Below are 26,800 nucleotides of genomic sequence, written 5' to 3'. Positions count from 1 at the left end.
CTTACCTGAAGGGTAGTTTTCTGTGAACTGCGAGGAGAGTCCAACTCCACCCTGGGGTCTTTCTCCACTATTACTTACAGATCATGTTGTTTGGCACCTTTTTGTTTTTATAGACTTGGTTGGTCTACATTTCAATGCGCAATGGTTCCATGCCTTCATTGAAACAACTGGCAGTCAAGGCAACACTAGAGACATGGCTAACATTTCAATTCAGTCCTGGGCAGATTGGCTGAGTTTAACCCATGCTTGGAGACTCCTCGCAGTGCACAGAAAATGACCCTTCAGGTAAGCCAATGGTCCATCTCTTTCTGAAAGCCTCCATTGATGGAGCATCCACAACTTCTGAAGGCAAGATATTCCATTGGTTGACTGCTTGGAACATACATAGCTGGTGCACTTCCGGTTTGCTCGTAGGGCCGGTTTTTGCCCTCCGGAGGACTCTAGAGCTTCCCTGAAGGCTTCGGAGGGCAAAAACTGGTCCTACGAGCAAACTAGAAGTCACTATTCCCGAACTTCCAAGTTTCCCTAGGTCTGTTTTTTGCCCTCTGGTGCCTTCAGGGAAGCTCCAGAGGCCTCCGGTGGGCATCCGGGGGGGCAGTTTTTGCCCTCCCCAGGCTCCTAGAAAGCTTTTGGAGCCTGAGGAGGGTGAAAAAAATACAGCAAAAGCAGACAGGGTCACTGGTCGCATGCGTGCGTCATGTTCATGCCAGCGCATGACCCCCCTCTGTGCTCCCCCCGCTTTTGGCATGGCAGCCAAAAAAGGTTTGCCATCTAGTGTCTACTCTCACATTTCCAACCCCCATGCATAGTGAAGAATTGTTTCCTTGTCTCCCAGTAAGATACATCTAACTATGCTTCCACTCTTCTTTTTTTTCTTACTGGGAATTGATTGTGGGAAAGGACCTGAAATAAAAAGGAATTATTAGCAAGCAACATTATACCAATTTTGGTATAATGGAAAAAATACTCTATCTATCCAGGTTCAGAGGACATGGTGATTTCTGCCAGTGGCAGCCATTTGTACAAGTATGGTATGTGTTTAATGTAAACTTTTTGACATGACTATTTCTTAAACTATATGCATTTAGTTTGTTCTTCTATAAATTGCCTAGATATCTGGTAAGGCATAATATTAGTTTGAATAAATGAAGAAAGGTTAAATAGGGTTAATTAAACCTCAGCTTTTTATTTATGACTATTCCTCAGACATCTCAATATTGCATAATAATTATATGCTGCTGATTATTTTATTTATATATTGGTAGATTTTCACGGGTGTAGCTATGCTGGTCTTGTTGTATTCGGGTCTTTTTCCGGGTAAGATTGAGATTGTCTTGGCAACGTTTCGACCACCCTTTAAGCCGAAAACATCAGCCTGAAGATGGCGAGTGAGACTTCGCCGAAGTGATGCCAAGACAATCTCAATCTTACATGGGAAAAGATCCAAATACAACAAGACCTGTGTGTGTGTGTGTGTGTGTGTGTGTGTGTGTGTGTGTGTGTGTGTGTGAGAGAGAGAGAGAGAGAGAGAGAGAGAGAGAGGGAGGGGGAGAGAGAGAGAGAGAGAATTCATAGGAGTGAATTGCGTAACTTGACCATGATTACTCCCTCGTGTTGCCCACACATTTGCTATCGAATGTGCAGATCGTTAAGGTATCTGAAAGTGAGGAAGGCCATGGGGGTGGGCCTGGTGATGGGACAGACCATCTGCTTAAGCTGACCCAAGGCCTCCCCGGACCCACTGAGATACATACCTCTTGTTCCCACAATTGCTTTCCCCACCAATCCTGCCAGACTGGGTGTCCATAGGCAAGCCTGTGAAGACACATCTTTCTAAGATCTAGTGAGCTGTCTCCTCTCCAGCCTCTTTCCACTTCTGCAGAGAATGGGTGCCTGAAGTACCGCAAGATCGGGGCACTCAGAAGTTTCCAGTCTGCATAAGAAAGTTGTTTGCATGCCAATGAGAGGCTTGAAGCTACACGATTTCCCTGCCCAAAGTCTCCCAACAGTATGGAAATGCTTTTCCGTGCCAAGATTGGAGGCCTTTGGAGGAGACTCACCGAGACTATTGCCTGCCGCTCTAGAAGTGACAGGCAACCTCAGGGAGTCAAGGAAGCAGAACAGAGCACACTCTCGCTCTGCTCTTACCATTGGCACTGAGGCTGGAGAGGAGACAGTTTGCTAGATATTCGAAAGGTAAGTGAGTCTCCACAGGCAGGGGAAGGGAATAGGCAGGGCAAATGTTGCAGTCATTTGTAAGATGAATAACTGTCGTGGTGCTGCAACATTTGTAATCTTGGAACTGTTTTGTAAGTACTTGGGGAAGGGTTATGCCACAACTCTGAATGGTCGCTAAGTGAACTGTTGCAATTCGGGGATTACCTGTAAATTATCCATGCCCAGCCACACTGATAGGGCAAACTAATGTATATAGTAATCTTCAACTTATGACCACAATTGAGTTCATATTTTCTCATTTTGCTAAATGAGTCATTTTTAAGTGAGTTTTATCCCATTTCTTGTGGCTGTTGTTAAGTTAATTACATGGTTGTTAAGTGAATCTGGCTTCCCCATTGACTTTGCTTATCAGAAGGTCGCAAAAGGTGATCATGCAACCATCGTAAATATGAGGCAGTTATCAGGCATTTGAATTTTGATCATGTGACCATGGGTTGCTGCTGGTCATAAGTGTGAAAAATGATCATAAGTCACTTTCTGGGACCATTAACTTTGAATGGTCACTAAATGAATGGTTGTAAGTCGAGGACTACCTGTATAAACAAAGAGCAATCCTCACTGTCTTCTAGTGCTGGCAATGTTACCTAGTCAGATGACAAAACATTAGCAAGCAAACAACCAAGCTTAGAAAGCTCTAAGGTCTCTACAATTCAATCCTGAGCTGCATATATCCTTTTCCTTTGAAGTGTAAAGATCATTTAATGAGGGTTTTTGATAAGTACCAAAATAATTAGTTTTATTATAGACTTGTAAGTTTTGGAATATAAAGCCAGTTTGGTGCAATATTAAGACACCAGGCTGGAAACTAGGAGACTATGAATTCTTTTTCCAATTTAGGCATGAAGCCAATTAGGTGACCTTGGGCCAGTCATGTTTTCTGAGCCCTATGAAGGAGGCAATGGCAAGCCATTTTTGAAATCTTGATAAGAAAACTGCAGGGACTAGTCTAGGCAGTAATCAGGACATGAATGAAACACACACACAAATTTGGAATATGTTCTATGAATGTTCTAGCATGTGAGTGAAGATGGTGGCGATGGCAGCAGCACTCCATCACAGCAGATAAAAACAGCAACCCACCATGGGACAAAGAGGTGGAGAAGGTATAGAGTTAAAGTTCAAACAAAGTTAAGTGAAATTAAAGAAGTAAATGAAGGAGAAGGGGAAAGAAGTGGGGCTGGAGAAATGTTGCACAGAGGAAGAAAACAGCTGCATAGTACAGTTCTTCAGAAGAGGGGAAGGAGAATAAATAGAAGAAATCTTAAATAAAATTTAAAAAAGTAAAGGAAAGAGAAGAAAAAGGAGGAGGACAGGAGAAGGAAAAGGAAGATGGGTGCAAAGATGGCACTAAGTGCAATCAATAGCATCGGTGCTGGACACACCAATGGGTACAGCATGCTCAGTCAGCAGTAGTGATGGCAGCAACAGCCAGCAGCGGTAGCAGCTGACTGGTAGCAGCAGTGGCGGTGGATACAACAAAGCCCTTAGAGTAGAGAAGAAAGAAGAGGAAAAGTAGAATTTAAAAAGTTTAACAAGCAGAGGAAAAAGAAGGAATGCCATCAGTATGGCAGTGAGATATGCAGCACTATGGCTGAGAATGACAGAAACTGCATCAGTGCAATAGAAAGCAGCACAATATAAGCCCACAATGCAAACGTTAAAATAAATCAGTGGAACAATTGAGAGAAGAAAGGGAGAAGGAGGTTGGCAATGCAGGAAGGAGAATAGAAGGACATATTTTTTTTTACAATGTTACATTAAATGCAATCTATTTTTTTATTTTTTTCATCTGTGGTTTACAGATTTTTTTATTTCAAAACTAGCCACAAGAGGGAGCAGAAGATTATTTTTTAAAGTATTATTTCATCATTGGTCTCAAGAGGGAGCAAAAGATCAATTTCCAAAAGATGGAAGGAAGTAAAATATTGTTAAAAAATAAAATCCTGCATAAACCCAATTTTATAAATAAATAAATAAATAAATTTTAAAAAATTAAGTACTTTAATTTTTAGAATCATTAAAATCTTTAAAAGAAAAGACTCCAAAGACTAAAAATCAGATTGACCAATGTATTGTCTTAAAATGTCTTAAAACAAAATCCTTCATAAACCATTTTTAAAAATATTTAAATTTTTATTTTTTAAAAATAATTGAAATCTTTCATATTTTAAAAAACTTTAAAAAAGAAGGCATCCAAAGAGCACTAAATTATACTAAATTAGACAATATTAGAAATACTACTAAAAACAAGATTCTGCTTTTGAACTGCTCAAAACAGTTGAGAACTTACTATTTGTATATATCCTTTTACTATAACTATGGGCTGTCAGACTTTTTTTCTTTGATTTCTTCTTAAACATTGTCTAAATCTTTTAAAATTTTTAAAAGAAATAAGGGACATAAAGGCCACTAAATTAGAATTAGAAATACTGCTAAGAACAAGAAATGGCTTTGCAACTGCTCAAAGCAATTGATAACTTACTATTTTGATAGATCCAGGTAAATACAGACCAATCAGTCTGACAATATCTGGAAAATCCTGGAAAAGATAATCAAGCAGCAGATTTGCACCTAGAAATGAACAAATCAATTACTTGAAGCCAAAATGGATTGGTTAAAAACAGATCACCCCAAACAAACTTTATTGTCTTCTTTGACAAAGTGTTTAAAGCAGTGAATCAGAGAAATGCTGTAGGCATAATTTAGATTTTAGTAAGGTGTTTAAAAGTAGGGATGCGGCGGTGGCTCAATGGCTAAGACATTGAGCTTGTGGATCAGAAAGGTCGGCAGATTGACAATTCAAATCCCTAGCGCTGCATAACAAAATAAGTTCCCGTTACTTGTCCCAGCTTTTGCCAACCTACAGTAGCAGTTTGAAAGCACGTAAAAAATGCAAATAGAAATATAGGGACCACCTTTGGTGGGAAGGTAACACCGTTCCGTGTATCTTCACTGTTTAGTCATGCTGGCCAAATGACCAGGGAGACATCTTCAGACAGTGCTGGCTCTTTGGCTTTGAAATGGAGATGAGCACTGCCCCCTAGAGTCAGGAACGTCTGGCACATATGTACGTAGGGAATCTTTACCTTTATCTTTAAGGTATTTAATAAGGAGACCACAGCCTACTTCTTGGTAAGATAGAGTAATGTGGGGTAGATAGCAGTACCACCAGATGGTTTCACAACTTGCTGACTCAAGATGTAATCCTCAATGGAACTACCTTATTCTGTTGTTAGTTCCTCTAACCCCCATACCTTTTACTTAGTCTACCATGGACCATACACATTTCTTAAAAGGTCCCTAAGGGGGTGTGCGTAAGCGCACTAGCATGCCAACCGTCCCTGTCCTCCTGTCCCATTTATATGTACTCTTTTTATGTGTTTATGGCTATGTTTTGCAAATTTATATCCCTTTATTGTGCATTTTTCCATGTATTTTCATGCATGTTTCCTTGAACTTGTTGACAGATAAAAAAAGAAATACATGTAAATGAAGGGAAGCATGCAATGCAGTACCTCCAGCCTCTGTCTTAGGGCCAGGACTCTTCATAGAAATGAGACATCTTCATAAATGATGGGGATGGAAGGAAAACAGATCAGATTTCCTGGCAACACTAAGCTGGGGGAATTGCTAACCTTAGATACCTAGGAAGGTAGGTAGGTAGGTAAGTAGGTAGGTAGGTAGGTAGGTAGGTAGTCGGTCCTATCTATCTTCAGCAGAGGGATAGTGTTAAGATCATGTGAAGTATTAGTACCACTTAATACTGTACTGATGAGATCACACTTGGAATACTGTATCCAGTTCTGGCACCATGATAGAAAAAAGTTGCTGAAACTCTAGAAAGAGTACAGAGAACAGCAACAAAGAGTCTAGAGGATAAACTGGGAAGGAGATATGTCACGTCTAATGAAGAAAAGGACAGGTGACTTGATAGTGTTCTAATATTTGAGAATCTGTCAAAGAGAAAAGGGTCAATCTATTCTCCAAGGATAAGGATAAGAAGTAACAGCTGGAAAATCATTAACAAGTGATCCAACCTAGAACTAAGGAGAAATTTCTTAACAACAAGAACAATTAATCAGTGGAATGATTTACTTCCAGAAGTTATGTGTGCTTCATCGCTGGAGGTTTTTAAGAAGAGATTGGACAGCCATTTATCCAGAATAGGAAAGAGTCTCTGCCTGAATAGGGAGTTAGATCAGAAGATCTCCAAGGTTCTTTCCAATCCTATTATCCTATATTCAATGTATTTATATATGGAATATACATTATATATGGAAAGGATTTTGTAGGACAGCGGTTCTCAACCTGTGGGTCGTGACCCCTTTGGGGATCAAATGACCCTTTTACAGAGGTCGCCTAAGACCATTGGAAAATTGCAAAATTACAGTTATGAAATAGCAATGAAAAGAATTTTATGTTTGGGGGTCACTACAATATGAGGAACTGTATTAAAAGGTCGCGGCATTGGGAAGGTTGAGAACCACTGCTGCAAGAGATAATGAAAAATATCTGTTTTATCTTCTGTCTACAGAGAGATGCCTGGAAGATCATGAACTGCTTGCTCAAGTTGAGTCTACCATGGGAAATGGAAGTAAATTTTTATTCAGGAAGAACTATGCAAAATATGAATTCTTTAAGAATCCTGTGGTAAGCATTCTATAATTATCCTTTATGTAATCATAATTGTTGACCTGAAAAGATTTCCTTTCCTTTTGTAAATGATGCAGTATCGATTCTTATAAATATTGTGGCACTAGTATGAAATAATTTTACTATATATGATTGGAACAATTCTCAGTAGAAAACAATATAACAATTCTTTTTTACTTTATGAAAAGATAATTACTTTCTATTTTTTGCAGAAATCTTTTGCCTGCAGCTGATACTTATTTATAAGCCAGTCTTGCCAACAAGTATCCATTTGGAGAAGAGATCATTACTATTTTGTGGAGCTGTATACTCCTAGATTGTACATCTTGAGTTTAATTTAGAAACACTTAACCATATTTTTCAGAGTATAAGACACACCAGAGTGTAAGATGTAAGAGGCAAATTAAAAAAAAAGTTTTTTGCAACCTGCAGATCTCCCCAAAATGGCCCATTTTTTGCAAAATGACCCCCCCCCCAAATGGCATGAATAGCCTTTAGGAGGCTTGTAGAGTGCTCCTGCGGGGAGGGGTGGGCAAAACAAGCCCATTTTTTCACTCATTTCTCCCCTCCCCAGCACCCAGGAGCACTTCTGAAAGCCTCCTAAAGGCTACGCACGACCATTTTGATGAAGGGGCGGGGTTTCGGGAGGCAAAAAAATGCTGTATTCAGATGCATCCAGATTTTCAGCCTCTTTTCTGAGGGAAAAAGGTGCATACTCCAAAGCATACAGTAAATAACCTTAGCAATTAGAACATACACCATAAGACAGCTATGCAAGAAACTTAGATATTTGCACCAGATATCTAAGAATGGACAGTACAGATGTTTTTTTTTTAAGTATGTCGTTATTCACAGTGATTGATGTGTGTTAAAAGGTGCAGTAAAATTCCCCTGAATAAAATGAAAAGAAATAGAACCTCATCTTTAGAAAACACTCAGTATTCTCCAGCTGATGGCGCAGGACGTTCCAGAACTGGTTTGTTCAATCCTTATTTGCCCAAGAGACTGAGTCATAGTTGAAGCCTCTAGCTCCTTCCTGCTTGGCTCCATTCCGACTTAGTCTTGCCTGAATAGAGATGTAATTTTAACTAGCTCATGAGTTGGATTGTTTGTTTAGGTTATCTTTTTACTTGTTTTTTTTCCTTTTATTTATTTTTGGTGTTGGTTTTTTTGTCTTGCTCTTTGGGGTTTTTGCATGGCTCCCTTTGGCATGGGGGGAGCACCGTTGGCAGTGCCGGCTATCGGGGCTCTTTTGTGGCTGGCTAACTGTTGCTGGGCTGCTTTATTGCTGGACTCTCATCTGGGGATGAGCTGATGATGCCTAATGTTGCCGCTGGTGCTCGGGCAGGGGCAGGCTGTCGGCGGTGTTGCAGTTGAAGAGTGTTGGTACTTCCATGTGGCAACAACAATGATCAGTGCGGGGCAGGCAGTGATGTTCAACCTTTCTGAGTGGTCTCAGGGCTCTCTGACTGTCCTACTGATCAGCAGGTGGCTGGCTGCTTTCCGTGAGTATTGTGGGTGGCCATTTTGGTGAGATCCACCAGAGGGTGGCCATTTTGGTGAGTTCCCTGAGGCTGCGGCCATTTTGGTGAGGTCCCCTAGGTGGCTGCCATTTTGAGAAGGTCCTTGTGGTGGCAGCCATTTTGTTTAGTGCCACGAGGTGGTGGCCATTTTGGTTTCCCCTGTTTGGTGAGTCACATGGGGGGTGGCCATTTTGTTTGCCCTTGTTGCTGGCAGGAGGCTCATTGCAGCTGCTGGGTTCTGGCCGTGCAGTTGCATTCGGTGTGAGCAGCAGCTGGGCCATGTTTCTTCCCAATTGGGACCATTTCTGTGACCTAGTGTGGATGTGCCTGTGGTGGGTGTAGCAGGATGGCTGATTCCCCTGGTGAAGGGACCTCCAAGGCTGCCTCGTTCTCCTCTTCCAACAGGAGTTCAAAGAAGAGCAAAGCTTCCTCGGCTGACCCTCCATCCATTTCAAACCAAGGTACCTCCAAACCTAAGGTGAAAGAGTGACCCGATTGGGGGGGGGACTGAGAAACCCAGCTTGGTGGTGATGTTCCCTTGTCCCTCCCAAGGTCCCCACCGCTCTTGAGGGCGGCACAACTGTCCCCCTCCCCCTGCCCCCAGGCTCTCTGATTCTCCGAGGGCTAGTTCTATTTCCCCTCCTCTTTCGGAGGTGGAAGGGGAGGAGGGAGCTGAACATCCTTTTGCATGCTTGGAACATGATGCAAGGTTTGCAGAAAAGCAAAGACCGGCTCCTAGACCTGGTCCCAGCCATTTTGCAAGTGAATTTGATGATTTGCCTGATAACATCCAATCTCTTATTCATTGGGCCATTGCCCATGGCATAGCTCTTCAGGGACAGTCTCCTGACCTGACTGATGTGGAACTGATGATGGCCTAGCATAAGACAGCCCAGCAGCAGGCCGCTCCCTCTGTCAGGGCACAGAGGGCTGTGTCCCCCTCACTGAGGAATGGGATGTCTATCCAGGAGGAGGAAGAACAAAAGGAGATGGAGCTCTCTGTTGATGAGGGTTTGGAACTTTATATTCCTGTGTTTGTGGGCCTGTTTCCCCCGGATTTGTTTCGTTCCTTGCTGTTCAAGGCCAGGATCACAGCGGTGGTTGAAATGGAGGCTGAGAGGCAGAAGGAGAAGGAGCCGTCGGTCGTGGCCTCGACTTCCATGAAGGTCCTACGCAAATGGAGATTCTTCGCAGAATCTGCCAAAAAGGAGGAGATTCCTTCGCAGAATCTGCCAAAAAGGAGGAGATTCCTTCGCCCAAATTGTTCCTGGATGTAGTCCAAAAACAGTGGGCCAAACCAGTTACTTTCCCCACAACAGGTGGGAACAATTGGCATTTCTTTAATATGGAGCCTGATTTCTCTCAAGCTCTGCAGATCCTGGCAGTGGATGCTCCTGTAGTGGCCTTGGCCTCTCCGGCTTCCCTAGTCGCAAATGGTGTGCTGACAACTTGAAGGCAGAGGATAAAAGGACTAAACTGGCTTTACGCAACACCTTTCTAGCTGCCCCATGGGCGATTTAGGCTGCCTCCTCGGCATCTTTCTTTAACCATGCAATGTTGATGTGGCTGAACAGATGCAGGAGTGCATGCCATCGCACAATGTGAGGTTGTTGCAAGACATCAGCAAAATCATGGCTGTGACCCAATTTTCATCAGACGCCACCTTGAATGCTGCTAAGTTTGCCTCCAGGACTCTTTCTTCCTCTGTTTCAGCAAGGAGGATGATGTGACTGAAATTGCCAGGTGGATGCTAAGGCGAAGTGGCAGTTGGCGGCAGCCCCGTACATGGGGAAGAACCTTTTGGGCGAGGTCATGGACCTGATTCTTATTGAGGATAAGAACAAACTTAAGGTTTTGCCTGCCACGGCTAAGAAACAGGAGCACCGTTTTACAGCTTATACCCATAGGCCTAACTATAGGGGTTCAGATAATGATTATCAGTACCAGCCCAGGGGTTTTCAGCTGCGCCAGGACAGGGGGCAGGATAGATCTTCCTACAGGGACAGGTCCTGATTTCAGCCTGAGACTAAGCGCCCCTTTCAGGGGGGCGAGTGGATGCCCTTTCCGCAGAAACAAATAAATTGGCACCGGCGGCTCCCATAGGTGACCAGTTGGCATTTTTTGCCGACTGGTGGGAGGGTATTATTTCTGATCTCTGGGTCCTGAATACCATTAGATTTGGCCTGTGGTTGGAATTCCTTTCCACACCCCCGAATTTCTTCTGAACTTTCACATCTTCCAAGTGTGAAAGGAAGAGGGAACCTATGTGTCAGGCGATTACACACCTGGTGGAGATTCAAGCTATTGAGTTGGTTCCACAGGAGGAAAGGGACAGGGGGGTTCTACTCCAACCTCTTTATCGTTCCAAAGTCTTCGGGGTGGTGTGGAGAGCGATTCTGGACCTAAAAAGATTGAATTATTATCTGATATATAAAAGGTTCAAGATGGTTTTCCTTCACTCTATCCTGGAAGGCCTTAGGGATGGCGATTTCTTGGCTTCCATTGATTTAATGAAAGCCTATTTACATTCTGATATTTCACCAACATAGGAAGTTCCTTAGGTTTTCCTGTGCTGGTATTCACTACCAGTACAGGGCTCTGCCCTTTGGACTAGTGTTGGCCCCCAGAACTTTTACAAAGGTGCTGGTGGCTGTAGCGGCTCACCTCAGGTCCATCCCAATCAAATTACAATGCTACCTGGATGACATTCTCCTCTGGGCAGAGTCACTGGATTCTCTTCAGGACCTTGGCCGGACTTTGGAGACCATACAGAGGTATGGATTCTCTATTAATTTTCAAAAAAGTCACCTGAGTCCCACGACCAGGTGGCTACATCTGGGGGCAGTCCACAAGAATGGCTTTCTTGTCCCAGGATTGCAAGGCTAGCCTGGTGAAACTGGTTTGCGAGGTGCAGAAGCGTGTGCCCATTGTCACCTTATCTCAGTTGTTAGGCAAGATGATCTCATGTATAGATCTTTTTCCCTGGGCAATGCTTTATGTTAGGACCCTTTAATGGTTCCTGCTCTGGTACCAGAGGAGCAAACGTAGTGCCTCTCCTTTCCCTGTTAGGGTTTCTTCTCAAGTGCGGCTCTCCCTGAAATGGTGGACCTCCTCCCCAGCCTTGTCTAATGGGTGCATGTTCAAGGAACTGCAGATGCTCACGCTGACTACTGATGTGAATCTTTATGGCTGGGGGACTTGGCTGGGGAACCAGCTGGCCCATGGCCGTTGGTCTCCTTCTGATCTTACACATAATATTAACTGGCTGGAATTGCGGGCAGCTTATCTGGCCCTTCACCACTTTCAGGCTCTTGTAGCACACAGTCACGTCCTGCTGCTGACAGACAACATGGTCGCAAAGGCACATGTGAACAGACATGGAGGGACGCATTCCAAGGCCCTCTGGGAGGAGTCTCAGGCTGGGCTGTTGGGCGGAGAGGCATCTGTTCTCCATCAGGGCGGAACACATCTCCAGAGAAGCAAATCACCAGGCGGACTGGCTCAGCAGGGCCATGGTGGACCAGACAGAATGGCAACTGGATCCAGAGCTGTTTGAGGATATTTGCCAGAGTTCAGACAGCCAGAGGTGGACCTCTTTGCATCCCTGGAAAATGCCCAGCTCCCCAGGTTTTTCACGTGGTTCCCGACTCAGGGGAGCAGAGGGGACCATTGCCCTGTGCAGCAAGTGACCTCAGGGGCTGCTTTATGCATTCCCCCCTCTTCCTTTCATAACAGGGGTGCTGGGAAAGATAGTGATGGAAGGGGAGGAGGTCATCATGGTCTCTCCATATTGGCCATACAGACCTTGGTTCACGGACCCAGAAGGTCTGTCCACTGCCAAACCCTTGAAGATACCGCAGGAGAGGATCTCCCTTCACCAGGGGGTCCTGGTCCATCCGGAGCCTGGTGTTTGAAAGGGAGCTCTTGAGTGAGGTGCATTTCTCCTCAAGGGTGATCCAGACCATCATCGCATCTAGGTGCCCCTCCACGGCCAGGATTTACAATGCCATGTGGTCTGCATTTTGCAAATGGTGCCATACAGCACAAATGAACCCCAAGGGCCTGTCTCTGCTGCACATCCTGGAATTATTCCTAGATGGCTTGAAGAAGGGTCTCTCTCATAATATGCTCCATAGACATGTAGCAACTCTGTCTACTGTTCTGGTGAATGGAAGGCTGGGCTGACACCCAGTTGTTAAAAGGTTTATCCGGGGCGGCCAACCATAGGTGTCTGGTGGTTCACAAGTTCCCATCCTGGAACTTGTCCACAGTCCCCTTGGCTCTTGTTAAAGATCCCTTTGAGCTATTGAGGACTGTTTCCTTGCAGCTTTTCACATTGAAGGTGGCCTTCTTGGTTGCCATCACATCTGCAAGGAGGATTTTGGAGCTGGGGGCTCAGTCAGTGAGGGAGGACCTCTATGCCTTTCATCCCAATGGTCGTACTGAGACTTGACCCCACTTTCATTCCCAAGGTAAATTCATGCTTTCATAGAGCTCAGGAGATAGTTCTCCCGGATTTTTGTCCCAATCCCATTCATGATAGGCAAAAATCCTGGCATATGTTAGAAGTGTGGAGCGCTCTCCATACCTACATCAAATGGACGGCATCCACTAGGAAGACGGAGGCACTGTTTGTCTTGTTCCAGCCATCTGCTATGAGCTCTAGGGTATCACCTTCCACCATTGGGAGTTGGCTGAGAGCTTGCATTGCTCGGGCCTATGAGGTGCGAGGTAAACTAGGAGCATTGCTACCACGGCTGCATAGAACACTCAGGCCCCAATTAGGGATATTTGCAGGGTGGCTATGTGGGCTTCTCCATCGCCCTTCATAAAGCATTATCGGTTGGATGCTTTTGCGTCCACCAAGGCATCCTTCAGACAAAAGGTGCTTCAAAGAGTGCGTGATCCATTGGGAACTATGGACCAGTGAGTTCCCCACCCTAGGGACTGTCACTTTGGTATGTCCCACTTCTGGAACGTCCTGTGCCATCAGCTGGAGAAGGAGGGTTGGTCCTACCTGAACATTCTTCTCAGCGTGGCACAGGACGGTCCAGATCCCTCTGTTAGTTAGGTCCGTAGCCCACAGTTCTGGGTGCGCTGCAGGGCAGGGTCTGCTTTTCTTTTGTCCTCTAGTTGGAGCTGAATTTCGTCAGAATGGAGCCAAGCAGGAAGGAGCTAGAGGCGTGGCTTCAACTATGACTTAGTCTCTTGAGCAAATAAGGATTGAGCAACCCACTTCTGGACCATCCTGCGCCATACTCAGAAGAACGTTCAGGTAGGACCAATGTTCCTTTTATTACTGTATTTCAAAAGTGGAAAGCAAATTGATTATATCTGTATCTTAATCATCACATTTGCATAGAGTTATAGTATCAGTTGTAGATCCTCTTGTGGTATTAATCATGTGAATATCATGACTCAATCTATGATATTGCTCTGATGTTGAGTTTCAAAATCATCTCTGTGGGAGGGGTTACATAGGTATGCAAGATACAGCTTGTTCAATTAGATAGCTATTTTAATTTTTTTTAGAAAGATCTGGGCAAATAGACAATGCTACTATGATTGAAAAAATACAGAACACAATGGCAAAGTATATATCAAACAATAAAAAACTCAGCAAAAATGTATTCAGATTTTTAATACATAGAATTATGTGTTAAATTAGTTAGATGTATGTTAACAGAAAGTTATTACCAACATATATTTCTGTTTTTCTCCACTCCAGAATTTTTTCCCAGAACAGATGATTGCTTGGTGTCAGCAATCAAATGGTTGTATTCCACAATCACAACTTTTACAGGTAAGCCTTTAAGGGAATGCAGTAGCCTTCTAAGTTGAGCAAAGGAGATAATAAATACATTATTGTCAGAATAGATTTGACAAAAGAAGGAATATGTTAAGAATAGATGAGCACTGAACTAGCATAGTATTGAGTTTAAATTAATCTAGTCAAACCTTTGAAATACCTTTTTGAATTTTGATTTAAAATACTTTGTAGCTTTTCTATATACAATGTGTGGCCAAATATTATTTTCCTTACACAAAACACAAGGAAAAACAGACTTTTATTTGGTTCTTTTAAACACTTGTAAAAACCAATAAAAATAGTAATTGTTAACCATGGCTAAGTGGAATTGACAGATCTCATGACAGTCAGAATGAAAAGTAAACTGAAAAAGAAGTGATCCCTCCTCCCACTCCCACCAACAACAACAACAGCATCTTATATGCAGTGTTGTCATATTACTGCATTCTGATCAGCTTTTGCTCTCTCTCTATTTTTTTTCTTTCAAACAATTCTATGTCAAAATGCTCCAATTCAGATATATTTATTTATTTATTTTCTGAGTTCAGGAGGAAACCCCCACTACCCCCCAAAGGCTTTTTGATGTTCTGGTGAGGGAAGGATTTTCCACTGGTAGTATTTCCAGTTTACCCGGGGTATGGCCGACTACTGAAGGTTTCATTTTAACTGTAGTCTTTGAGGAGGCTCCTTCAGATCACATGACACTGTATACGTAATTGTTAACTAGTTGGGGTTATACACCTGCATTTGTACCAGCTATAAATTGTAAATTGTCTTAAAGAACAGCTTTGCCTAAATCAAATTAATCTAGCTGTGAAGTAATATGTGCAGGAGTAACAGTTGGCTAGAAATGGGGGCAATTTGGTACACCAGTGAATCAGGGTGAAATCTTTCCTGGCAATGAAACTTTTTCTTCAGAAACAGCGCCATCTCTTTCAAAGCAAAGTTAAAGCAGGACACATCCTTTGGAAAAAATATTAAAAGCAAACTTTTGTTGAAAACTGCCTTTAATTATGAGATGTTAATCTTTCCTCTAACCCTAAGATTTTGCAAAGAAGGATAAATTACATGTTAGCTAATAAAATTTCAGTTAAAAATATACAACTATCATATTTCTAATTCATTTCCAAAATTAATTTAAAAGAAGAAATTATATAAGAAGAAATTGTATAAATTATGTAAAATAATGTTTTTCCCTAAGAAAAAATTGGTAAAAGTATAGATTAAATGTGTGTGTGTGCGCGCGCGTGTGTGTGTATGTATGTATGTATGTATGTATCTATGTACTTAAAATTACAAAATAATTAAATATTTGCTGTAATATATATGTTTAATAAAAAGGGATGCGGTGGCTCAGTGGCTAAGACACTGAGCTTGTCAATCGGAAAGGTTGGCGGTTCGAATCCCTAGCACCGCGTAACAGAGTGAGCTCCCGTTATTTGTCACAGCTTCTGCAAATCTAGCAGTTCGAAAGCAGATAAAAATGCAAGTAGCAAAATACAGACCAACTTTGGTGGGAAGGGAACAGCGTTCTGTGTGCCTTCGGTGTTTAGTCATTCCGGCCACATGACCATGGAGACGTCTTTGGACAATACTGGCCCTTTGGCATTGAAACAAAGATGAGTACAGCTCCCTAGAGTCGAGAATCTCTAGCACATATGAGTGAGGGGAAACTTTATCTTTACCTTATATGTTTAATATCGTCTCCTCTGTATTTTTCATGCCTTTGAATCAGTCTTGACTCCTGGCATCTAACTTTAGTTCTAGTTTCAGAAATGGTTTGCTATTTCCTCCCTTCCAAGGCTATGAGAGAAAGTGATTGGCACAAGGTTACTAGATGAATTTCCCAATTTTTAGCCTCATGCCTTAAACATCACATCAAACTGGTTCTCTTGTGTGTTTGTGTTGTGTGTGTGTGTGTGTGTGTATGCATTTGTGCAGTTTTTTTGCCCAGTTCTGTCAGAAGTGATTTGCCATTGCCGCCTCCTTATAGTTGAGAAAAGTAACTGACCCAAGGTCACCCAGCTGGTTTTATATCCCTAGTGGTATTAGAACACGTAATCTTTCAGTTTCTAATCAGATGCCTGATCACTACATCATACTGGTTCTCAGTAACCCTGTGGAAATGTTTATATATAATAATATATAAAGCCTAGCAAAGTTACGTTTTTTCAAGTCTGGTTCTGCCAAAATATATTGGGCTAGAACTCTCAGAATTTCAAGATAGTTGATTTGCATACTAGATGTTTTGAAGATTAAATGTTAGTAATACTTGCAGATATCAGGCTGCAGAAGCTAATGATGCAGGAACAGTATATCCCTTGTCAACATATTTGTTGCTTTGTTTTTAAAACAAAATGAGGGAGTGTGATCAGCAGAGATTATATAGATTTGTTCATTGTAGAATAACGACTTGCTACTATATTGTATTCATTCTAGGGGGTTATGTCATTAGCCATCTTTGGAATGGTACTATGCCCCTATACTTGCAACCAAAGTAGCTTTTGATTATAATATGGTGATTTTATTTATCAGTAGATTTTAGAATTATTTATTTAAATATGATAATATTTTCCTAGAGAAATAAATTGGAAAATCTCTTCTCTGTTGAAGTGCCTGGCTGTCATGTTAAGGTGGCACAATTTTTTAAAAAAAATTTAGCCTGAATATTTGCAGTCGTACAATAACAAGTTAGTAAGTAATAGCTATTGTATGTACCTATTTCTTTGTAATTGTAGAATTCAACATTTCCGTTTATCTTCAACAGAAATTTTTAAATTCAAATAGTTGTCCAGAAATTCAGGGGTTTTTACATGTGAAAGAATTGGGAAGAAAATCATGGAAGAAGCTGTATGGTTGTCTGAGGAAATCTGGACTTTATTGCTCTACAAAAGGGTCTTCAAAGGTACTTGTTAGTTAGACTAGTTTAATAAAGATAACCATTAGACTTTGAAGGCACTGATATCATTGTCAGTAATACGCTGGAGTGTAAATTTCAATTATTCTGTGCTCTGGATTTCATTGTAAGCTTAATTTTGGTGTATAAATGCCAGTTAAGAGGTTCTTAAGGTTTTAGATTATATCCTTCTAATGAGTTGTGATCTTTATAATTACAGTGTTGATTACCATCACTGAGTTATAACTTCACATGAAAAACCCTATGGGTGATCATCTGCATTGTCTTCCTCTTTGCACAAGAAAATAGCAGTGTCTGTTTTCTAAGCATTCTCAGTTCCAAATTCAAAATAGAATCTTCACAAAATGAATGTCCAGATGACCAATTCCAAATATTTAAAAGCTTCATGTATTCTATGTGATTCCAATCAGATAGTATATATGCCGTTTGAGATGCTCGGCAATATGCAGCTTATTTGTCTTTCCATTTGTATAGCCAAAAATATGTCACTGCTCAATAGGAGGTGAGAATTGATGGGATCTCCCCAGACTCCCCAGTATAAGTGAAACAAACACCACCAAGTTGTGATACAGTGGCACAGAAAGATATTTATTTATTAGTTTGGATAAGTAAAATATATTTTTTTCTGACTGGCTTAATATAATTATAAAAGACATAATTATAGAAAAAAACATTAACAGCATTACTGTTTAACCCCTGGCCATTAGAGTGAGACAAGTTAAACACCCCAAATATTTCATAAAGATATATTGACATAAAACTGCTGAATTAAAAATAGATGACGCTGACCATTTGTAATGTTTTTCTCCATAATTTATCCCTGGGAATGAGTTCAAAGTTCTACATTGAAATCTCCAAGGATACATTTATCTTGTTCAAGATTATTCACTTATTCTTCCTGGTACTCCATTAAGATTATTTCCTGTTTAATCCAATTTGTCAGTTTCTGGAATAGGTATCTTACAGCAATGGCTAGTTTACTTATAAATAGAGACCAAAAGCTGGTGCCAGTTTTAATCCTATATATGATTCTGCCTTTGTGGATCAATAAAGCTGCTCAAATGAATATTGACCTTCAATACATTTTTTAAACAATTCAATCAATAAATAGTCCCTTCTCTAAGTTTTTTTTTTTGCTTCCCTATTGTGTAAACAAATTTGCTATGTCAGAAAGACTAAAAGACAGTTAAAGTAGATTAAAGTTCAACATTGCATAAGTTGTTTCCTGGAGTTGTGGGTGCTTCATCATTGGAAGTCTTGAAGAAAAGATTGAACAGGCTGAAGTGAGGATGGAGTAAGTGAATCAGGATGGAGTAAGAATTCCTGTTTTGGAACTAAAAGTCCTCTATGGTCCTTTTCAACCATATGATTCTATGATTCAAAATAGGCTTGGGAGTTATTTAAAGAAATAGATTTATCAAAACAGAGTGAAAATATAAAATATCTGCAGAAATATGACAGAGCAAACCCATAGGAAGATCTGAAATATAATTAAACTGACCTTGCCATTTTCTTTTTATTAAGAGATGAGCATTTTGTAATGAAGTTTATCTTTCTCCCATTTGTCATCACTTTGAAGTCATCCCTGAAAACCTCAAAACCTGTAAAGGAGCAGAACTTCACTGAATGATCTAAAACGTTAATCAGAAAAAAGTGTTACCAAATATAAATTGAGATTGTGAGGGATTAGTCAGTTTTTAAAAGCATTTTATAAGGTTTTTAACATTTGGTAGAGAAGAAATGCTATGTCTTTAAGCACATATTAGGATTTTATATATATGGAAGATAGTATTACTGACCAAATTTATTGCTGCTAGATGTAACAAGTAAGAAATTTTAGTGTGCTTTTATTACCCTTTAGTGGTTCTTCTTTTTATTTTCAGATAATATAAAATAATAGTTTAAGACTTTTTTTAAAATTGTTACAATTTTTCCTCAGGAACCAAGACACCTGCAATTGATAGCTGATCTTGAAGACAGCAATATCTTTTCATTAATAGCATGCAAAAAGATGTACAGTGCACCGACTGACTATGGCTTTTGTATAAAGGTAATAATGACTTTAAATCTTATAAGATTTGTGGTTCATGATATTAAAATTTACAGATTTTTATAGGACTTTTAAAATAATTGTGATTTTGATTTTATGCTAAATTTTATCCTAGATAAAGAAAAATAATTCAAAGTTGGCTTTTGTCAAATGGTGTGGCAGGCAGTTATTAACTACTAAATTGATATAATATTAATGGCAGATATGGCGGTCCCCATTTCTGACTTTTACCAAAACAGTAAATTCATTAGATGCATTTACACTACCTGTTGTTGCTATGTTTAAGCAATTCTCCCTCTGGTCCGCACTGCTGGGGGTGCTGTGCCACATTCTGATTGTTCGCCTGTTTGACAGCTCAGTATATAAAGAGATCCCAGCTGTTGGAAAGAGCTCAGTCAAGAGCTGGAACAGGTCACTAAGAGCCGAGTCACTAAGAGCTGAATAACCCTCACTGAGGGGAATACTTCAGGAGAGGTCAAGCAAAGAGCCAGGAGAGGAAAAATTTTCCCTCACGCTATCAAGCCAACTGAAGAGAGAGGGCTGGCATGGCGTCAATGAACACACTCACAGAGTTTAATGCTGCCTCAGAAACTTGGGACTCATATATAACGAGGTTCAAGTGTTTCTTGGAGGGAAACGACTATACTGGGCTGACAGAAAGTAGAAAAAGGGGTTGCTTTTTACATTTGTGTGGCAAAGAAATGTTTAAAATTGCATGCACATTAGTGGCACCACAATCCGTCTATAACGTGCCATGGGAGGTGTTGATGGCTAAACTAAAAAACCACTATGCCCCAGCACCGTTTTGCATAGCCCGACAACATGCTTTCCACAGAAGAAACCAGCGTGAGGGGGAATCATTTAATGATTATTTAGCTGCCCTGAGAGTAGCCACCCTTTTCTGTGAGTTCTGGGATCTTGACACTGTCCTGCTGGACCAAGTCATTGCTGGTGTTCGAGACCTCCACCTACAGCGCCACCTCCTGGCCAAGACTGAATTAACCTTGCAGTCTGTGCTGGATGAAGCCCACGCAATCGAGATGTCGAACAAGTCGATAGAAGAAATCCAAAGAAAGTCAAATCTGCAAACTGCAGGAAAACAAATAGATGTCCACCATGAAGATATCAGCCCTGACAATGCGACTGCTGAGGAGGAGGATGTCCATCACATATGGACTGGGCAGGTTAGAGGTCAGCAGGGTAAGCCCCAGAGTTTACAATCTAAGTGCCCAGGGTGTGGGTGTAACCATGGAAGAGCAGACTGCCGTTTTAAAACTGCTGTTTGTCTCAAATGTGGCAAGCGAGGGCGTATAGCTAGAGCTTGCAGGGCAGCCCTACCTGCTGCAAGGCCCCCATCTAGTTCACTCACACGGTCCAGTATGTATCTGAGGAGGCAGAATATATTTCAATCTCACAGAAGGGATAACTGTTATTCTGTTCACGATGAGGGTAGTGAGACATTAGTGGACCAAATTGTCCATAAGACAAAGGGAAAGATTTTTGTTACTGTTTCCTTAGAAGGAAAAACTTGCTCAATGGAGGTGGATACCGGCTCCACTGTATCCATAATCTCATGGAGCACTGCTAAAAGAATCTTGCCTAGGCTGTGCAAAGCAAGACTGCATCCCTGTTTGTTAGGACTTAGGGATTTTCAGGGCAGTTCCATTCCGGTATTGGGAAGCTACCTCCAGGAGTAGTTTTCAAGCAGTTCCATAAGAAGTGGCCAGTGGTCATAGTGCAGGGAAACTGCCCCAGTCTACTGGGTTGGAATGGTTTGATGCTCTTGGACTGAGAGTGACTGTCATTGACCAAGTTCAATTCAGCTCAAAAGGGGAGTTGGAAGCATTGGCCCAAGAATTTCCAGCAGTATTTAATGAGGGACTTGGTTGCTATACAGACACCCCAATTTCATTTTATATCGACCCCCAAGTCACCCTGAGGCGCTTCAAGCCACGGCGAATTCCGTTTGCATTAAAGCCCACCGTAGACACGGAGCTCAATAAGTTGATAGCCCAAGGAATATTAGAACCTGTAGATCATGCACCTTGGGAGATACCTTTGGTGATCCCATTAAAGACTGATGGATCTGTGCATTTATGTGCTGATTACAAATGCACTTTGAACCACAGGTTGCAGCAGACTGCATACCCCGTCCCTGAAACGCAGCACTGCATTCCTTAGGACAAGGGTCAATTTTTGCTAAGCTTGACCTATCTCAGGCTTATCAGCAGTTGCCAGTAGATGAGGCAACCATAGTTTACAAGGTTTTTTTAAATGCCGATGGCTCCAATTTGGAGTGTATGTGGCTCTTGGCCTGTTCCAGAATTTAATGGAACATTTACTGCAGGGGATACCAGGCATCATCCCTTAATTCGATGATGTCCTGGTATCTGCCACCTCCCATGCTGACCTAATGGCCCAGCTGCACATAGTCCTTTGCTGGTTCCAGAGCATCAGGTTAAAACTTAAACCTACCAACTGTTGCATAGCTGGCCCTAGCGTGGAATTTCTGGGCTATATTATTGATACTGCCGGCCTACATCCTACACCATCCAAGATTCAGGCTATTCAGAAAGTCCCAGCCTCACAGAACAAATCAGAGTTCCAGGCATTCCTGGGGCTGCTGAACTTTTATAATATGTTTCTACCACGTAAGGCATCAATGCAGCACCCCTACACTGCCTCCTGGATTGATCGGCTAAATGGGTGTGGGGAAAGACAAAAACCACAGCACTTAAAGCTTTCAAATTGTTGTTAACCTCCGACTGTGTTTCTGCAATTCAATGAGGAGCTTCCCTTACTGCTAGCATGCGATGCGTCTCCATATGGAGTGGAAGCAGTACTCAGTCATAAACTACCATCAGGACTTGAGGCACCTATTGCCTTCTTTTTAAGGACGCTCTCCCCTCTGGAAAGAAACTATAGCCAACTAGATAAGGAGACTTTGGCTATAGTTTCTGAAATTAAGAGATTCCATGAGTATATGGCTGCCATTTTCACCTAGTCACAGACCACAAACAATTGCTTGGACTTATTGCTGGGGATAAGCAATCCCCACAAATTCTGTCACCTCGCCTCACCCGTTGGACTTTATTCCTGGCAGCTTATAACTACATGCTGCATCACAGACCAGGAAAATATTTATGCCACACCGATGCACTCAGCTGCTGCCCTTTGCCAATAGAAGTAGAAGAGCCTGCCACGGTTTCCTGTATTTTGCTAATCAATGACCTCGCCCTCCCACTCAACACAGCAGACGTCACCAAACACATTTTGAAGGACAATACATTGGTCAGGGTGTTAGAATGGGTACCTAGGAGGTGGCCTATGGAGAATTTGGAAAATACCTACAAGCCTTATGCTGTCTGGCAGCATGAGCTATCATCCCAGAAGGGTTGTCTGTTATGGGGGAGCCAGGTGGTGATTCCATCTACTTTGAGGGGCTCGATCCTATCCTTGTTATCTGAGGGTCATCCAGGCATATGCAGAATGAAGGCTTTGGGCTGTAGCTATGCCTGGTGGCCAAATGTGGCCCAGGACATTGCTAGTTGGGTGTTCAGATGCACCCCATGCCATGCCAACTATTCAGACCCGCAGACCCCAGGGCATGAGTACAAAATTGAAACCAACCTAAAACACTGTGGTTGTGAATCCATTTAGATTTTGCGGAGCCGTTTAGAGGCCAAATATTCCTAATTGTGGTTGATGCATTTTCAAAATGGGTGGAGGTAATAATCATGGCTTCCACAACTGCTGTGGCAGTCATAGGGGCCCTCCAAAAGTTATTTGCCACACATGGAATACCCAACGTTCTGGTAACTGATAATGGGCCACAGTTTACTGCTGCTCCTTTTGCAGGGTTCTTGGCAGGACTGGGAATGTGACATGCTTGGGTAGTACCCTTCAACCATGCAGTAAACGGCATGGTGGAATGGGCGGTTCACACCACTAAGGAGGCCTTAGGCAGACTGGAGGGAGCTAACTGGCAGGAGAAGGTTAATAAATTCCTCATGTTGCAGCATGCCACCCTGTGCCCAATAACTAACCTAAGTCCAGCGGGACAATTAATGGGTCGGAAAATTAGGTTAGGTTAAAAATTAGATTAGACTGGCTTCACTCAGATTACCCTCTGGACACCCCCCTAGGCTCGATCCGACAATTAAGGAGTTTTGTTATGGACACCCCAGTATATGCCAGAAACTATGCTGGCCACCCTGTGTGGTTAATGGGAAGGGTAGTCAGAATTACGGGGCCCTGCTCCTATGAAGTGCATCTAGAGGATGGAAGGGTGTGGAAGAGACACATAAATCAGCTAAGGGCCCAACAGTTCACGACTGACATGCAGACAAAATATCAGGGCCCAGCCCAGCTCGAGGCCATGGACCAACTACCAGCAACAACATCATGCACCGCAACATTTGACAATAATAGTGAACCACAACAAAAAGATATACCTGTTCTTCTCCAAGAGAATCCAGTGATGGTTGTACTTTCAGACTTTGCCTAGATTTTTTTTAAAAAAAAGATAATGCCTATATGTCTATTCAGACATTTCTCAGTTTATACGAGCACTCTGAATTCTATAATATAATAAATGCTTAGGATTTGAATATTACACCTAAACTGTAAATTAATTTCATAGATGAAAGACAGAATTAATATTTTATTGTTCTATAGCCCAACAGAGTAAGGAATGAAGCTAAAGAATTAAGATTGCTGTGTGCTGAAGATGAACAAAGCAGAACATGTTGGATGACTGCCTTTAGACTACTCAAGGTACTGGATAACCAGAGGTGATATTCAGCAGATTCTGACCAGTTCTGGAGAACTGGTAGCAGAAATTTTGAGTAGTTCAGAGAACCGGTAAATACCACCTCTGACTGGCCCTGCCCCCATCTGTTCTCTGCTTCCTGAGAATAGTCCCAGCTGATCGGGAGGGAATGGGGATTTTGCGGCAACCTTCCCCTGCCATGCCCACCAAGCCATGTCCACAGAACTGGTAGTAAAACTTTTTGAATCCCATCACTGTGGATAACTATAGGGCTAGTTCATATTTATGCTGTGTGATTTGAGATCCTGCATTCATCTTTCATATGAACTCAGGCACAGTTAAGATCTTTCTAAGAAACCATTTTATTTATTATTTAGATTTAATATATTATTATCTTTGCAATAAAGGGAAGGTACATAGAAAAAATCCAGGGCTGAATCAAGTGATATTCATTTATTCTAAAATAAGGATGATAGAAGTGAAACTGGTATAAATAATTGTTACAAAACAACTGGGACAAAAATGAACAATTTCCAGGATGTGTTCAGCAGTCTATCCAAAGCTATATGCCACTGAAGAGCCATCCTCGCTGTAGACCAAGCAGGGGGAGTTAATACAATCAGTTTTGGGAATGCCAGATGCTTCAGTATAGAATGGCTTCAAAAGGTTAATAGGGGTTCTAAAGATCTAGAGATAGTTCAGAGCAGTTGCTGTATATATTTATAATATCCCCATGTTTGGTCAAAATATTTATGAAAGTAGTGGCCAACAAGTTTTGTGCATTGAAGTATATGAATTCTCCAGAACTATTCCGTTAGGTTTTTAGACTGAGTTTTAGCAATGAAATAGTCCTTGTCACCTGACAATTGACCTGCTCAGTGGAAAAAGAAATATTTAAATAATACATCAGAAGGCCTTCAGAAGAAAAGAAAAATACTTCATCAAAATGTCTGTGGAGATTCTCAGTCATCCAGGTCATAGTTGTCTCAAAATGTGCTTTTTCAAAAAGCAATTGGACTGTATTTTCCTTGATGAAGAAGAGTAAAATGTTACTATTCTCATCCAAGAAGCTCCATCAATTGTGATGGGGTCTATCCACCACCTTCACAACCGATGATGTTTCTTGGATGAAAACCAACCAGCCAAATAATATTTAGGCTAGTCAAATCATATTTAGAATCAGGCACCTGGAGGATAAAAGAAAGATATATTTTCTGAGCACTTTTGTAATACTTCAAATCAAAAGATAGAGATTCTCACCTAGGAAATAGAGTGTACATATAATCATGAAGGAGAGATAGCATTTGACAACAGTTAGAAGGAACTGTTCTGACTGAGATTTCCCAAGAGCATGAAACAAACACTTTGTCCCTGCAAAAAACCCTTTTATTAATTTGCAGTGAATTCTGCCCATTTACAGCCAGCAAAGTCTTTCAAAGGAGGATTTACTGTCACACCTTATCTGGCTTGGAGCGCTGACAGGCTGATATCTGCAGAACTTGGCAAGGAGTCTCAGAGAGTCACTAATCAATTAGTGAACCAATTGTCTCTTGCAAACTCCACTCCTCTTTCACTCCTCTCTTATTTCCTCTGGGAGAGGCCATTCATCATTTGGCCTTACTCCCAAGTCGACCCCTGTTCTTTAGTTATTCCCTTCATCTGGTAACTCTGTGCATGCGCACACTGGAAACAGGCTCCAGTTGTTCGTCTGCCTCACCCAGTCCCTCTGGGAATAGAGCGGCATAGAAATGCAATAAATCAATAAATCAAATCAAATCAAATCACCGATGTTGGACTCTGAAGGCAAATGATAGCTGGCATATGGCTCTGGCCCACTCTCTGCCTCTGACACAGAGCCTTCCTCAGACTCCAGGACTGGCCCATGTTCTTCCCCAACCTCCCCACTGTCCAAATCTGTTGCCAGCTCCACTGGCCACTGGCGGGCCGCAACAGGAACAATTGGAACTATTTTGAAACCAAGTTCTAATGAACATAACTTATACACTGCAGTCCTGATTAATAAAGCAAAAAAACCTCAATGAATGTTTGGATAAAAGAGCAATTTTAGGGTTTCAGACTATTACAGGTAGTTCTTGCATGTGAATGCCTTGTTCAAAATTAGAGTTATGTTGAAAAAGTAACTTTATAACTAATGTTCGCATTCATGATTTTTGCAAGTTGTAGTCATTGCAGTCATGCAATGTTCTCTCCTGATTTGTTATCCCCCCCACAACTTTGCAAAGGAAAATTGTTGGAGAGGAAAGTATTACAAGAGAGTAGGCACATAATGGAGGATACATATCAAAGGGAATGTGCTGATGTGCTACAAAAACAGCAAGTATATTCCCCAATGTATACCTGTTTACTCTCTCATAATTCCTTCCTTTCTAGCCTCCACAATGCGAGGAAGGAGGAGAAAAAAGAAGGCCGGGCACAGGAGAGATTGTCTACAAAAATTGCTTGTCTTCTCCCCTCCCCTTCCTTACAGAGTGGAGAGATTACATGTAAACCCTTCCTACCCAATGAATGAATTAATAATAAGGGAATGTAATTCCCATGGTTAATTATCCCAGGACATAATTTTGTCAGTTTTAAACTAGAGTGCACATTCCAGTTCACTGTCTGTAGAGATTATTGGTCATCCAAGTCATGGAGGCAACTGGACTTTCTTGTTTTTTTCTTTTCTTTCTTATCCAAGAAGCTACTTAAGCTCTGACAGGCAGTGAGGAATGGAAGAATTTATATTCCTTGCAGATAGCTGGTAATCTTCATCCTTTTAGAGGGTCATTGAGTAGTGGTTCAGGTGACACCTCTCCCCCAAAACACAGATAAACCTCCA

At 41.7% G+C, this 26,800-nt stretch overlaps 1 protein-coding gene across 8 annotated transcripts in view; it reads left to right on the top strand.

Moving 5' to 3' along the window:
• The window catches only part of GRB10 (growth factor receptor bound protein 10), a 148,945-nt gene that overhangs the window by 96,059 nt on the left and 26,086 nt on the right, over positions 1-26,800 (top strand). For all 8 annotated transcript variants that reach the window (XM_087713172.1, XM_087713171.1, XM_087713175.1 and 5 more), the window contains 5 exons: positions 6,773-6,888; positions 14,143-14,217; positions 16,991-17,128; positions 19,080-19,190; positions 23,868-23,966. In XM_087713172.1, coding sequence (XP_087569298.1) covers positions 6,773-6,888; positions 14,143-14,217; positions 16,991-17,128; positions 19,080-19,190; positions 23,868-23,966 — 539 coding nt within the window. The remainder of the gene's footprint in view (positions 1-6,772; positions 6,889-14,142; positions 14,218-16,990; positions 17,129-19,079; positions 19,191-23,867; positions 23,967-26,800) is intronic.

This window comes from Thamnophis sirtalis, unplaced genomic scaffold, assembly GCF_051295495.1.
Source record: "Thamnophis sirtalis isolate CommonGarterSnake01/CBP01778 unplaced genomic scaffold, rThaSir2_p1.2 scaffold_4, whole genome shotgun sequence".
NCBI lineage: Eukaryota > Metazoa > Chordata > Lepidosauria > Squamata > Natricidae > Thamnophis > Thamnophis sirtalis.
Note: the sequence above shows the minus strand (reverse complement) of the source record. Positions and strands in the feature narration are given on the sequence as shown.